This window comes from Ranitomeya imitator, chromosome 10 (assembly GCF_032444005.1).
Source record: "Ranitomeya imitator isolate aRanImi1 chromosome 10, aRanImi1.pri, whole genome shotgun sequence".
In the NCBI taxonomy this organism is placed as follows: Eukaryota; Metazoa; Chordata; class Amphibia; order Anura; family Dendrobatidae; genus Ranitomeya; species Ranitomeya imitator.
The window spans coordinates 39664771-39677844 of record NC_091291.1 but is presented as its reverse complement, the minus strand read 5'-3'; the positions used below and the strand labels follow the sequence as shown (position 1 = coordinate 39677844).

The 13074-nt window shown below is 46.6% G+C and overlaps 1 protein-coding gene across 1 annotated transcript in view; it reads right to left on the bottom strand.

The window, feature by feature from the left end:
* MBOAT7 (membrane bound O-acyltransferase domain containing 7) overlaps nt 1–13074 on the bottom strand; it is a 35551-nt gene that overhangs the window by 15993 nt on the left and 6484 nt on the right. The window contains exons 2-4 of the mRNA XM_069742197.1: nt 12197–12282; nt 11665–11794; nt 11075–11201 (exon numbers count right to left, since the gene is read on the bottom strand). Of these exons, the coding sequence (XP_069598298.1) occupies nt 11075–11201; nt 11665–11794; nt 12197–12272 (333 nt within the window). The 5' untranslated portion in view covers nt 12273–12282. The remainder of the gene's footprint in view (nt 1–11074; nt 11202–11664; nt 11795–12196; nt 12283–13074) is intronic.

Below are 13074 nucleotides of genomic sequence, written 5' to 3'. Positions count from 1 at the left end.
GGAAATCTGCCTCCCAATTTTCCACTCCCAGGATGTGAACCACAGAAATCATTGAGCGGTTTTCCTCGGCCCAACGGAGAATGTAACCTACCTCGTTCATGGCTGCCATGCTGCGGGTTCCCCTTTGTCGGCTGATGTATGCCACTGAAGTGGCATTGTCGGACTGTATCCTGATGGAACGACCTGCCAGGATGGAAGGGATGGAATTGGAGAAAAGATAACCTAATTGCCCAAATTTCCAAGATGTTGATCGGAAGGCGTAATTCTTGAATTGACCAGCGGCCCTGAGCAGTGTATGTAAGAACACCGCTCCCCAGCCTAGAAGACTGGCATCTGTTGTCACAACTAGCCAATGTACTGGAAGAAAACACTTCCCTTGATTCAGGGAGGACTTCAATGTCCACCACCTGAGAGACTGTCTGACTCGGTGGGGAAGGAAGAACCGACGGTTGAGGGAGAACGGGTTCCTGTCCCAAACAGCCAGGAGGTGTAATTGGGCAAATGGAACCGCCTCCAAGGCTGCTACCATCCTGCCGAGGACTCTCATACAGAAGCGCAGAGAGAGTGCGAGGTTGAGAGAGCTTCCTGCTGTAAGGCTGAGATCTTTTCGGGGGGGGGGGGGGGGGGAAGAAGCACCAACCCCTGGGACGAGTCCAGTATCATTCCTAGAAAGGAAATTCGCTGAGCCAGTACTGGGGAAGATTTTTTGAAGTTTATCTTCCAACCCAGGCGAGAAAGAGAATCTATTGTGATGTTACCAGCCTCCTTGCAGGTGCGGAAACAGGGGCCTTTGATAAGGATATCATCTAGATACGGTAGCACCACCAAGCCTCAGGTGTGAAGGATGGCCACGGTGGCCGCCATGACCTTGGTGAATACCCTGGGAGCGGTGGCGAGGCTGAAGGGCAAAGTAACGAATTGGAAGTGTTGTTCCTGAACTGCGAAGTGAAGGAACCTCTGGTGAGAAGGGAAAATTGGAATGTGGAGGTACGCATCCTGGATGTCTATATACGCCAGGAACTCGCCTTTTTCCATGGAGGCGATGACAGAACGAAGCGATTCCATTCAGAACTGTCGTACCCTGACGAACTTGTTCAGCGGTTTTAGGTCCAGAATGGGCCGTACTGTACCGTCCTTCTTTGGAACAATGGACAGGTTTGAATAAAAACCTTGAAACCTTTCGCTTTGAGGGACCGGGATAATAACCCCGTCTTCTTTTAGAGAGCTTATGGCCTGGAAGAACTCTGATGCCTTTGCCCTGGGAGGAGAAGACAGGAAAAAGCGATTTGGTGGAAGAGAGAATTCTATCTTGTACCCAGAGGACACTAGGTTGCGGACCCATTCGTCGTGAACGACCAAGAGCCACGCGCCGCTGAAGCAAAGCAGGCGGCCGCCTACTTTGAGTGTGTCCCCCCCCCGATAACACAGGGAGTCATTGTGTGGGACATCTGCCTGGTCTGGACCCCCTGCCTAGGCCTGTCTCTCCATGGAGGGGAAGGTTTGTAAGAGGTTTGGGGACCTCTATCCCTATGTTGTGTCCAGCCGGGTCTGGAAGATGTGGAAGTAGAGGACCAACTTGAGATGGAACGGGGGGAAAAAAAAAAAAAAAAAAAAAAAAAAAAAAAAAATCGGGACCAGGCCTGCTGTTGCTGGTGCCGAAAGGGTCTCTGTTGTGGGAGAAATTTACTCTTCCCTCCAGTGGTGTCGGAAATTAATTGATCGAGTTTTTCGCCAAAAAGGCGACCGCTCTGATATGGAAGAGAAGTCAATGACTTTTTGAAAGCAGAATCCGCACGCCAGTCCCTGAGCCATAAGGACCTCCGAATGGTGATGGCGTTTGCTGCTGCTTGAGAAGCGCAGTCAGCGGCATCCAGAGATGCAGTCACTAGAAAATCGCCAGCTCTGGCTGAGTAGCAAGGTCTGCTACCTCGGGGGAAGATTGGTATCCAGAACAGCTGAAGACAAGACCTCAGCCCCATGGGCCATAGCATTAGCCACCCAAGTAGCGGCAAAAGATGGAAAGAGTGCAGCTGCTGAGGCTTCAAAAGCTGAAAGAGCCATATTGTCGATCTGACGATCGGTGGGGTTTTTAATCGAGGCGCCCTCTGAAGAGGATAAAATAGATTTAGTAGCTAGGCGCGATACCGGAGGATCTACCGGAGGAGACTGTGACCAATCTTTTCTTAGAGATCAGGAGCAAAGGGATATTTTGACTCCATGGGCTCTTGCCCTGTGAAGCGTTTATCTGGACGGATCCTGTGAGGCCGGCTTGGTCCTCTTAAAGGACACAGCATGATCCGTTTTTGATAAAGGTTCCTCATCTAGCTTCAGGGCCTTGTTTACTGACTCAATGAGAGAGTCGAGAGTCCTGATCGTGTTGAAAATCCTGATCTAGGGACGTGTCAGAATCGTCCTCAGCCAGGTTCTCGACTAGCCCCAAGTGAGGGGGAGCGAGAAAAATAACTCTCAGAACTAGATACCCGGTGATGGTCTGGGGAAGCATGAGTCCTTTTCCTGGAAAAGCGAGAGCTCCTTGGTAAGGTACGACCCCTAGTGTACAAGGGGTCCTGATCATCGGAAGCGTGGTCCGTAAGAGTGCCCTGGTTAGAGGAAGGGTCTCGGAACGAGTCTGACACTTTGGCCAGGGATGCCATAGACCGGGTAAGGGAGGTAGCCCACTCAGGGGGTCTAGGCTCACTGGGTTCGGTATCAGTAACAGGTGGTCCCTGAGCAGTCACCGGTTCACAAGCTGAGCATAACCCAGTATTGTGACCCCGGGGTAGAGATACCTTACAAGAGATACCAGCAGCAAAAAACAGTGTGGGTTTTCCCAGACTTTTTGCTAGGCTTTGATTGAGACAGTGTAGCCTTGAGGAGAGCGCTTACTAGCAGAGGAAGGGTTAAGCTACGTTTCTGCAGCTTACCCAGGTCCTGTGTCTTGAGTCCCCGGGGGAGGTCCGCAATGTGTCCACCGAAATCACTTATCCCTGAAGCTGTGATTCAGAACGCTTGGAGCAGCGCTGCAGCATCAGCCCCGTGGGTGTCCAAATATGGCTGCCGAGATCAGGAAGAAAATGCACTTCTCGCAGAACGAGAAGCGCCAGAGAGTGGGCGGCGGTAACCACCGGTGGGTGGAGCCACCGTTCCGGCCTGGACGGGAGAAAAGCCGGGGGCTAAATTTTAAAGGGAACCTGTCACCTGAATTTGGCGGGACTGGTTTTGGGTCATATGGGCGGAGTTTTCGGGTGTTTGATTCACCCTTTCCTTACCCGCTGGCTGCATGCTGGCTGCAATATTGGATTGAAGTTCATTCTATGTCCTCCGTAGTACACGCCTGCACAAAGCAAGATTGCTTTGCGCAGGCATGTACTATGGAGGACAGAGAATGAACTTCAATTCAATATTGCAGCCAGCATGCAGCCAGCGGGTAAGGAAAGGGTGAATCAAACACCCGAAAACTCCGCCCATATGACCCAAAACCAGTCCCGCCAAATTCAGGTGACAGAGTCCCTTTAAGCTTGCGGTTGTGGCTGTCCCACGCACCTGGGCTTTAAGATATATGCGGACCTCCCTTATCCCAGGTACCAGGACCTCCCAGCGCCTCGGCCCCGCAGGTGTACTCACGGTAGATGCGGTGGGCCGGTGCTCAATCCACCGTCGCCTTAATCAGCTTAGTCAGGGAGGGGGTGGAGAGCTTCTGCCGCCTTCCATCATCCGATATAATAGTGGTAATGCAGTGGGGGGATGCACGGATGCCATAAACATGTCCGGCTATGCACCTGGCTCCAGGAGAGGTAGATGGAGGGCTACTCCATGTGGTCGCCTGCTATGGAGGGGGGAGATCGGAACGCCAAGGAACCGTCGCCCGTAAGGTGAGCTCAGGGCTGGCATCCAACGGTGCAGGAAAGGGTACGGGAGGGACGTTCCGCGTTCTTCCTGTTGATGGTTCGGGGGAGATCCGTCGCCCCCATTCGCTCCGTTAAGGGAAAATAGAATAAAAATAAAAACGGTGGAGTCTGAAAGCAGACCCAAGTGCCTCCTACAGACACTAAGCAAGAACTGGTTCACTTGGAGCCAGGAGGGTGTATACTGCAGGGGAGGAGCTATTCTTTCTGTATTTCTTAGTGTCCTCCTAGTGGCAGGAGCATAACACCCACGGTCCTGTGTCCCCCAATGAGGCGTAGGAGAAAAATATATCTCTCCCATAAATATCGGATCAGCGCAAACCTCAATAGTCACTTGCTCCAAAAAGTCTCAGAACAGTGCTTTGAACAGAGGAATCTCTAGCCTGCGAAGTGTACTTCTCTGTCTTTGTGTAAACGAATTTCAGTCTGTGTGTCTTTATGCCCCTCAGAGCAAATCTCCTGTTGCAATTATCTGTTCATGGCAGGAGGTCCCTACTGCAATGGAGGTTGAAGTATCACCTTACTCTCACTTCCCCAATTATGATTCATTCCATATGTTCAATGTGTGGGTTATCTGTCTTCTCATGAGAGGTCTTTGGGGATTTTAATTTTTCTGTAAAACAATCTCCTACATCTTGCACAGTGCCATGTAATATTGTGCCTGTGCCGTTACTCAGAAGACCAATGCAGCTTATCAGGGCATTGCAAAGTGATCTTCCGCACCTACACGGTCTTCAGAGCAATGGTGCAGGAGGGATATTTGCCTGGCTCCATGAATGATGTGGAAGACTTCATCCATGTCACTCAGAGGTGGAGTGGAGGTATTAGCAGGCACAGAGAGGGTGCAAAGCATTTCCTGGAGATGCCCGTCAGACCAGAAATCAGTGGTGCTAGAAGGAGATTTGGGTAAATAAAAAAAAAGGAGTTTCATAATGTGGTGGTGCTGGTTAACGCATACAAACCCTGATGAGAAAGTCTCTGCAACGTGTCAATAATAGGATCCCCAAAACTGTCAAAGTCCTCTATACACCCTCCTCAACAATCAAATTGCAACACCAAAAAGGAAAAGTTGTAGAATTCTGGAAAAAAAATCACAGGATGGATAGACATGCTACTAATCTGCAAATGATGAAAAACATTTATACTAATTTAAAAAAAAAACAACTCGATTTATTCAGCATCATGAATGAGCGCCAAGTGCATAAATCCCTGAACCTCACCGACAGAAGCTAAGGCTTGTGTTAATGGCTGTCTGAGGAACGTTCTGCCGCACTGATCGCTCTTAGGCATTGAATAAGCCTACAGAGAGAACATCACACGAGATTATGGAGTGGGGCCTCTTAGTGTAAGGTAGCCGGACTCGTCCAGTCTTCATTCCAGGTGCACTGACAGCTCAGCGTTACATTGATTAGGTTGTAGAACCAGTGGAGTGGCTATTTCTCCAAAAAGTGTCCGAGGAGCCATTTTTAACATGACCATGCCAAGTTGCATGTTGCTCGTGTTACTGTGAGCAGCCTACGTGGCCTAAACGTGCTCCCATGGCTGCAGCGTCTCCAGACTTGCCTCCCATTGAGCACATCATTGGTCGGTGATTACACAGGAGCTGCCAGCAGCCGCTCATGATGATTTGCCAAGTGTATTCAGTGGCACAACCTTCCTCAGATGACCATTAATATCCCCATGGCTGTAAGTGCGGTGATTTCTGCACGTGGCGCTCATACACAATAGATCAAAAAGTTGTACAAATTTTGTGTTTCATCATTGGCAGATTAGTAACATGCCTATCCATCCTGCGATTTCCACAACTTCCATCTTGGTATTGCAATTTGATCTTGAAGAATGTATAAACCATATCATCGGCATGTGAGATGATCACTCTTCCACTACGGCCATGGTGCCAGCTACATGTTGGTGCCCATACAGAAGTCACAGCCTCCAGGGCAGCGTATGAGCTGAGTAGACACATGCAGGCAATATCAGTCACCAGTATGTTATCTTTGGTGGATTTTCTGGATGAAACCTGGCTATGGACACTGCAGCGCAGGGATGTTCTGCGCAGGAGATCTCGTGTATCAGCAATGTAGGAAGCAAGGTGTCACTGGCAACGTTCCTGCAGATATATTAGTAGTGACTGATTGTTCTAGCCTCACGTTTCCATGTCTGATAGAGGAGACTTTGATGACCGGGCTCTACTCCCAGCCAGGTCTAGTTACACGTTATGTATCCGCTTTCCTTCTGGTTATACGTACAATGGACGCTGGTAATGTTCTGCCATCAGGATCATTCCAAATATCATATTTCTGCATTAGCTGCTCGTCTCCATCAGTATCAGACCATGATCAGAAATACATTGTAAGTGAACGCAATCACCGTGTGGCCAAGAGTTTCCTTGTATCGTCAGCTTTGTGGTGGTTTTGTTCTTTTTCCTTTGTATTTCAACATTTCCGCAGAAATATGTTCTGCAATTCAATTCTGCCAATAGCACATCGGCCCCACTAGCTATACAAAATTATAGCTAAAAAGCAGATTTCTTAAAGGATTATATAATTGGAAAACGTAAAGTATTAATGTTTTAATTTTTTATGGTATATAAAATATGAAAAATTAAAAAAATGCTTCAGGTTTTCAACTTTTAAACATGAGAGGAAGCTGCTGCTGACATTTGCCATTAAAACCTAGCGTACTGCCACCTCGCACGTGTGAGTCCTTGCCCCTTTTGGGAGTTCGGAAAATTGTAAAAAGAAAATGAAGTTTAGGAGCACAGTACAGATACATTTTTTTGGTGACTGCAATGTGATACCAAGATGCCAAATCTGTTAGTTGCTGCTGCGCCACTTACTGGTTATTTACTGAGATCTCAGAGGAGCCATCATATAATGCAGTGCTTAGATCACAGTGAGTACAGAGTTCATTGGATTGTATCACACACGATGAGATTAGATGCACGGTATTGTATCAAACACTATATTAGATACACAGGCTATCACACAATAGAATTAGATACATGACTCAGTATCTATCTTTTCTTTCTTTTTTTTTTTATATAGCGCTAACATATTCCGCAGCGCTTTACAGTTTGCACACATTATCACCATTTGGAATGTGGGAGGAAACTGGAGTCCTCGGAGGAAACCCACGCAAAAATGGGGAGAACATACAAACTCCTTGCAGATGTTGTCTTTGGAGGGATTTGAACCCAGTAATCCAGCGCTGCAAGGCTGCAGTGCTAACCACTGAGCCACCGTGCTGCCCAGTAAATAATTACTGTGATCTGAGTGGAGATGTTATGTCATTGTGGCTGCTCTGCTCAAATCACAGTAATTACCAGCAAGTGGTCACGGAAGATTCGGCTTTGTAAACACCACAGTAAAGCCCAATTCAGGCATCGCTACATCACAAACGTCTGAATGTTTACACTGACTGAGCAGAGACTAGTCAATGATCAGAGCACATTTTAGGCAGCGTGATATTGTACTATTAGGCCGGCCTCACACTCCGCGTATAAAAATACGGTCCGTAATACGCAGAAAAGTCCCCAAAATAGTGGTCCGTAGCTCCTCCGTAGGCAGGGTGTGTCAGCGTATTTTGCGCATGGCATCCTCCGTATGTAATCCGTATGGCATCCGTACTGCGAGATTTTCTCGCAGGCTTGCAAAACCGACATACGGATATACAAGGGATCCATGTGCTCAAAAAAATCGTAAAAACACACATATTCATACAGCGCTAGATAGCTTAAAAGCCGGTAATTCAATCAATTGCCGGCTTTTGCCATCTCCTTCCGACATGATATGAGACATGGTTTACATACAGTAAACCATGTCATATCCCCATTTTTTTTTTGCATATTCCACACTACTAATGTTAGTAGTGTGTATGTGCAAAATTTGGGCGCTCTATTATATTTAAGGGTTAAATCGCGGAAAAAATTGGCGTGGGCTCCCGCGCAATTTTCTCTGCCAGAATGGTAAAGCCAGTGACTGAGGGCAGATATTAATAGCCTGGAGGCGGTCCATGGTTATTGCCCCCCCCCCCCCCCCCCGGCTAAAAACACCTGCCCCCAGCCACCCCAGAAAAGGCACATCTGGAAGATGCACGTATTCTGGCACTTCTGGGAACTTTTCAGAATATTTTCCCACGCTCGAGTTCATATGAGGACATCCAGCAGAGGGCGCATCACCGCAACTGAAGGCAACTACAGGTCATTGACCTACATTCCATTCATTCCCTGGGGTTTTACTGTCAGGAGCACAGCTGCATTAGCAGGCTCCTGCTTGTAAGATTAGTTAACCCCTTCAGATGGATTTACATCATTGGACGTGACAGAACGACGGAAGGTATGCGATATTATTGTTTTTTTATTTTACCTTTTTTACAGAACGAGGGTCTTCTGGTGGATTACCAGTATAATAAAATATTCCAACAACCTGTGTATTTATTTCATAAAAATACTTTGTAATAATGTGTGTGTTTAACCATTTCATACTATTGGATTAATAATGGATAGGTGTCATAATTGACGCCTCTCCATTATTAATCTGGCTTAATGTCACCTTACAATAGCAAGGTGACATTAACCCTTCATTACCCCATATCCCACCGCTACACGGGAATGGGAAGAGAGTGGCCAAGTGCCAGAATAGATGTGCCTTTTCTGGGGTGGCTGGGGGCAGATGTTTTTAGCCGGGGGGGGGGGGGGGGGGGCAATAACCGTGGACCCTCTCCAGGCTATTAATATCTGCCCTCAGTCACTGGCTTTACCATTCTGGCGGAGAAAATTGCGCGGAGCCCACGCCAATTTTTTCTGCGATTTAACCCTTTAATTTAAATAGAGCGCCCAAATTTTGCACATGCACACTTCTAACATTAGTAGTGTGGAATATGCAAAAAAAAGGGATATGAGATGGTTTACTGTATGTAAACCATGTCTCATATCATGTCGGGTTTGGAAAGGAGATAGCAAAAGCCGGCAATTGAATTACCGGCTTTTAAGCTATCTAGCGCTGTATGAAATATTAATATATATACATATATGTGTCTCACTGACATAATATATATATATATATATATATATATATATATATATATATATATATATATATATATATATATATATATATATATATATACACATACACATACTATGTGTACACATTTATTCCACCTATTCTATTCTTACCTGTCAGTATGATTTTACTGTACACCGCACTGAATTGCCGGCTTTTCTCTCTAACACCGCTGCGTATTTCTTGCAAGTCACACTGCTGGTCCGTGTGTAATCCGTATTTTTCTGGCCCCCATAGACTTTCATTGGCGTATTTTTTGCGCAATACGGTGACAAACGCAGCATGCTGCGATTTTCTACAGCCGTAGAACACCGTATAATACGGATTAGTAAAATACGGCTGATAGGAGCTGGGCCATAGAGAATCATTGTACCGTATGCAATCCGTATTTTCAGCACCTCTCTTACGTCCGTAAAACACTCTAGTGTGAGGCCAGCCTTAAAGGGAATTTGTCACCACATTTGACCTATCTAAACTATTAATATGGACATACAGGCTATAGACTGCTGAAGACAGTCCTCCCTGTGTGTCTCATATCAGCTGTGTGTGAGAGCGGAGACTGAACCTGCAGCATTGTCACCGCTGCAACTAAACGCCGAACGCGGCCAAGAGGAATAAAGTTAGAACCTCACGGGCGGGAGAAAATTACGGTAAGTGCGGCACCAGGTAGGTTAATCTGCAGATTAACCCTTTCCTACAGTTCCATTTATTTTCTCCTCTTCACCTTTTTGCCGCTAGTTAGCAATAATGCAGAAGCAGGTCAGTAGTATATGCACTATAAATGGTCTGCTATATCAAGCGACATTGTCGGTTAGTCATTTTGGCCACCAATGTGCTTTGATCTTTTTTTTTTGCATACATGTCAGGTTGGTCTGGATATCTATGTGTACTTGCTGAAGTAATATTTGTGGCATCTGATATTTTTTTTAAATGTATCAAATAAAAGTTAAATTTGATATACTCCCCCTTAAAAGTAAAAAAATAAAAACTTTTTTTTTAAGACATGCCAAAAAACAAGTTGTCTACTAAAATACAACATTTAATTGAAACTGTACATTAAATAAGAAAAAAATGCTGCTTTTTTTGGGTTGATGCAGCGTACCATCAAAGTGAATGAGATTTCTAAAATTACATGCTGCCTAGCCTATCTTTTTTCCTTCAACTGATAGGGGAGAAAAAAAATGTATTTTACGCAGCGCTTTTCGGTGCAGAAAAATCTACCTTGAGGCTGTGGGCACACGTTGCGGATTTTTTGCGTTTTTTTCGCTATAAAAACGCATACATTATGCATCCCATCATTTAGAATGCATTCTGCAATTTTTGTGCATATGATGCGTTTTTTTTTTCAGCGAAAAAAACGCATCGCGGTAAAAAAACGCAGCATGTTCATTAATTTTGCGGATTTTTAGCGGTTTTCCCGCTATTTAATGCATTGGGAAGCTCCGGGAAAAAAGCGCATCAAAAATGCACAAAAAACGCGATAAAAACACATGCGGATTTCTTGCAGAAAATGTCCGGTTTTGCTCAGGAAATTTCTGCAAGAAATCCTGAACGTGTGCACATAGCCTAAATGTTGAACATGGGCCCATAGCTTTATGCGATGTACTGCAACACTACTGTATAGCATTACATAGTGAAATTACAGCTCTCCTTACTCATCGGTCCCCCAGAATCGCGTGCTGTGCACCGGAAATGACGCTTCTAGAGCGACAGTGGCATTTGAATAGTTAAACTGCAGCGACTGGAGCGTCACCAGTGACCACATTGTTTCAGTCGTACAAGTTCCGGAAAAACCAAGGCAGCACGTTGCATAAAGCATCCTAGATCTCAGCTTCTTGGGGCGGATGTTTGCTCTAAATATGTACTTGAATTCATCATTCATTCTGTGGTTTTAAAAGTGTTATCAGGTATGAGGACAATGGAGATTTTTACATAGAGGTAACCTATTGATAAAACATACGGTGGGTCCGTCTGATGCAAGACTGATCGCAATCACTAAAAACAATGAATACCGCATGCCCCTGACATTTTGCGTTAGCATTTCCTGGCAGCAGACGACAGCTTTGTGATGGATGATGCACAGTATTAGTGGTGGGAACTCACCTTCAAAGTTAAGAGTAACTGCACAGCGTTCGTGAACGGGGTCGGGGCTGGAAGGTCAAAGTAAGTCACCGTTCTGAAGAAGAGCAGGTAGGTGAAAGTCCAGCCCAGTGCAAGGAAGTGACAAGACCTGGCAGAGTAATGAAAAAGAACAGGGATCAATAATTTCTTACAATTCATCAGTGTGCAATAGATACAATATATCAATGTAGGTAACAGAACGTCAACATCTAAAAAAAACAAAAATTACCGTATATATAATTAGTTGACAGCGCTGCAGCCAGTCACTGAGCTCAGTACCTCTGCCCGAGCTGATCAACGCCACTGAGCTCAGTGATTGGCTGCAGCATTGTCAGAGTGACATCAGCACTGCAGACAAACACCAGGAGCAGCACCAGAAACTCAGCGCTGGACCCAGGAAAGAAGACTAAACCACAATTTGTTTTTTTTAACAAAATGCACCTGGGTACAGAGGTTTTCCAAAACTGTAAAACCCTTTTAAATTCTCTATTTTTTTTTTTTTTTTAGACCAGATTACATTGAACAGCTTCAATGTAAGGAGTGTACAGGCGATATAGTCACAGGATCTATACCTGGGTGAAATCTTTGTGATCAGCCATGTCCCAAGAATGGTAATAATGGAGTGCAGGATGTGGATATTACAGGTCCCCAGGGTGAGCAGCAATCCCACCGCAGCTCCACCCCACTGCTTCACGTGTGGACCTGAAAGCAGAAAAGCATGTATGACCGTAGGATTGACAAAATCAAAGCATCCTCCCCATCAGTCATCCGAAGCCTGGGACCCCCACCGAGTCGGAGAATGAAGGAGCCACAGCGCCACCTCCCCCTCACTGCGGCTCTCCCTTCCACCTGACCGCGCAGGGCACATGGGGTTGGACCTACAGCGAGCGGTGGCATATCGTACCCACATGTCATCACCCCCTATAAGGCTGAAGTATGACGTAAGGATGTGTAATCTATATGTCTCTGCTTTATATTGTGAGGAATATCGCTCCATGATATAAGACCCAACTCTCCAGAGATATCAGCAAAAGGGAAATTTCAAACATTTATTTTTCCTTTTTTACATTGCAACAAATCCCACAGAATTACACATGAACTCACCTGCATGCTTGAAGAGAAATCCTACAAGTACCGAAAATAGCAGCACAGCAAGATAGGTGATCTCCTCGGGGGACATGGTCGCCCTCCTGGAAAGGAAACAAGAGAACAAGACCTTAGAGGGGAACACCGGAAACCAAAGCCGACTGGTACACAACACTTATCCGTACATGTAATGGTAACGCCGGGGCTACAGAAGGACAAATCATTCACCGGGCAGCAATGACACTCCGCGGCCGGGCAGTCAGGATCCTCCTAGTGAAAATGTTTCTAAGATCCTCGCCAATATGTGGGAAGTCTGGAAAGGAAGGCGCCCCGCTGGTCAGCCCAGGGTAAAAAGGCAGGCGCCCCGCCGGTCAGCCCAGAGTAAAAAGGCAGGCGCCCCGCCGGTCAGCCCAGGGTGAAAAGGCAGGCGCCCCACCACTCAGCCCAGGGTAAAAGGCAGGCGCCCCACCACTCAGCCCAGGGTAAAAGGCAGGCGCCCCACCACTCAGCCCAGTGTAAAAGGCAGGCGCCCCACCACTCAGCCCAGTGTAAAAGGCAGGCGCCCCACCACTCAGCCCAGGGTAAAAAGGCAGGCACCCCACCACTCAGCCCAGGGTAAAAAGGCAGGCGCCACGCTGGTCAGCCCAGGGTAAAAAGGCAGGCGCCACGCTGGTCAGCCCAGGGTAAAAAGGCAGGCGCCCCACCACTCAGCCCAGGGTAAAAAGGCAGGCGCCACGCTGGTCAGCCCAGGGTAAAAGGCCGGAGCCAGTCAACCAGCAATATAAAGGAAATACTGCCACCGGTCATAGTTAGTATACACTTAGGATTTGGCAGAATTATAACTATAAACATACAGTTCTACGGTTGTACAGGACTGTTATACGCCATGTGCTATA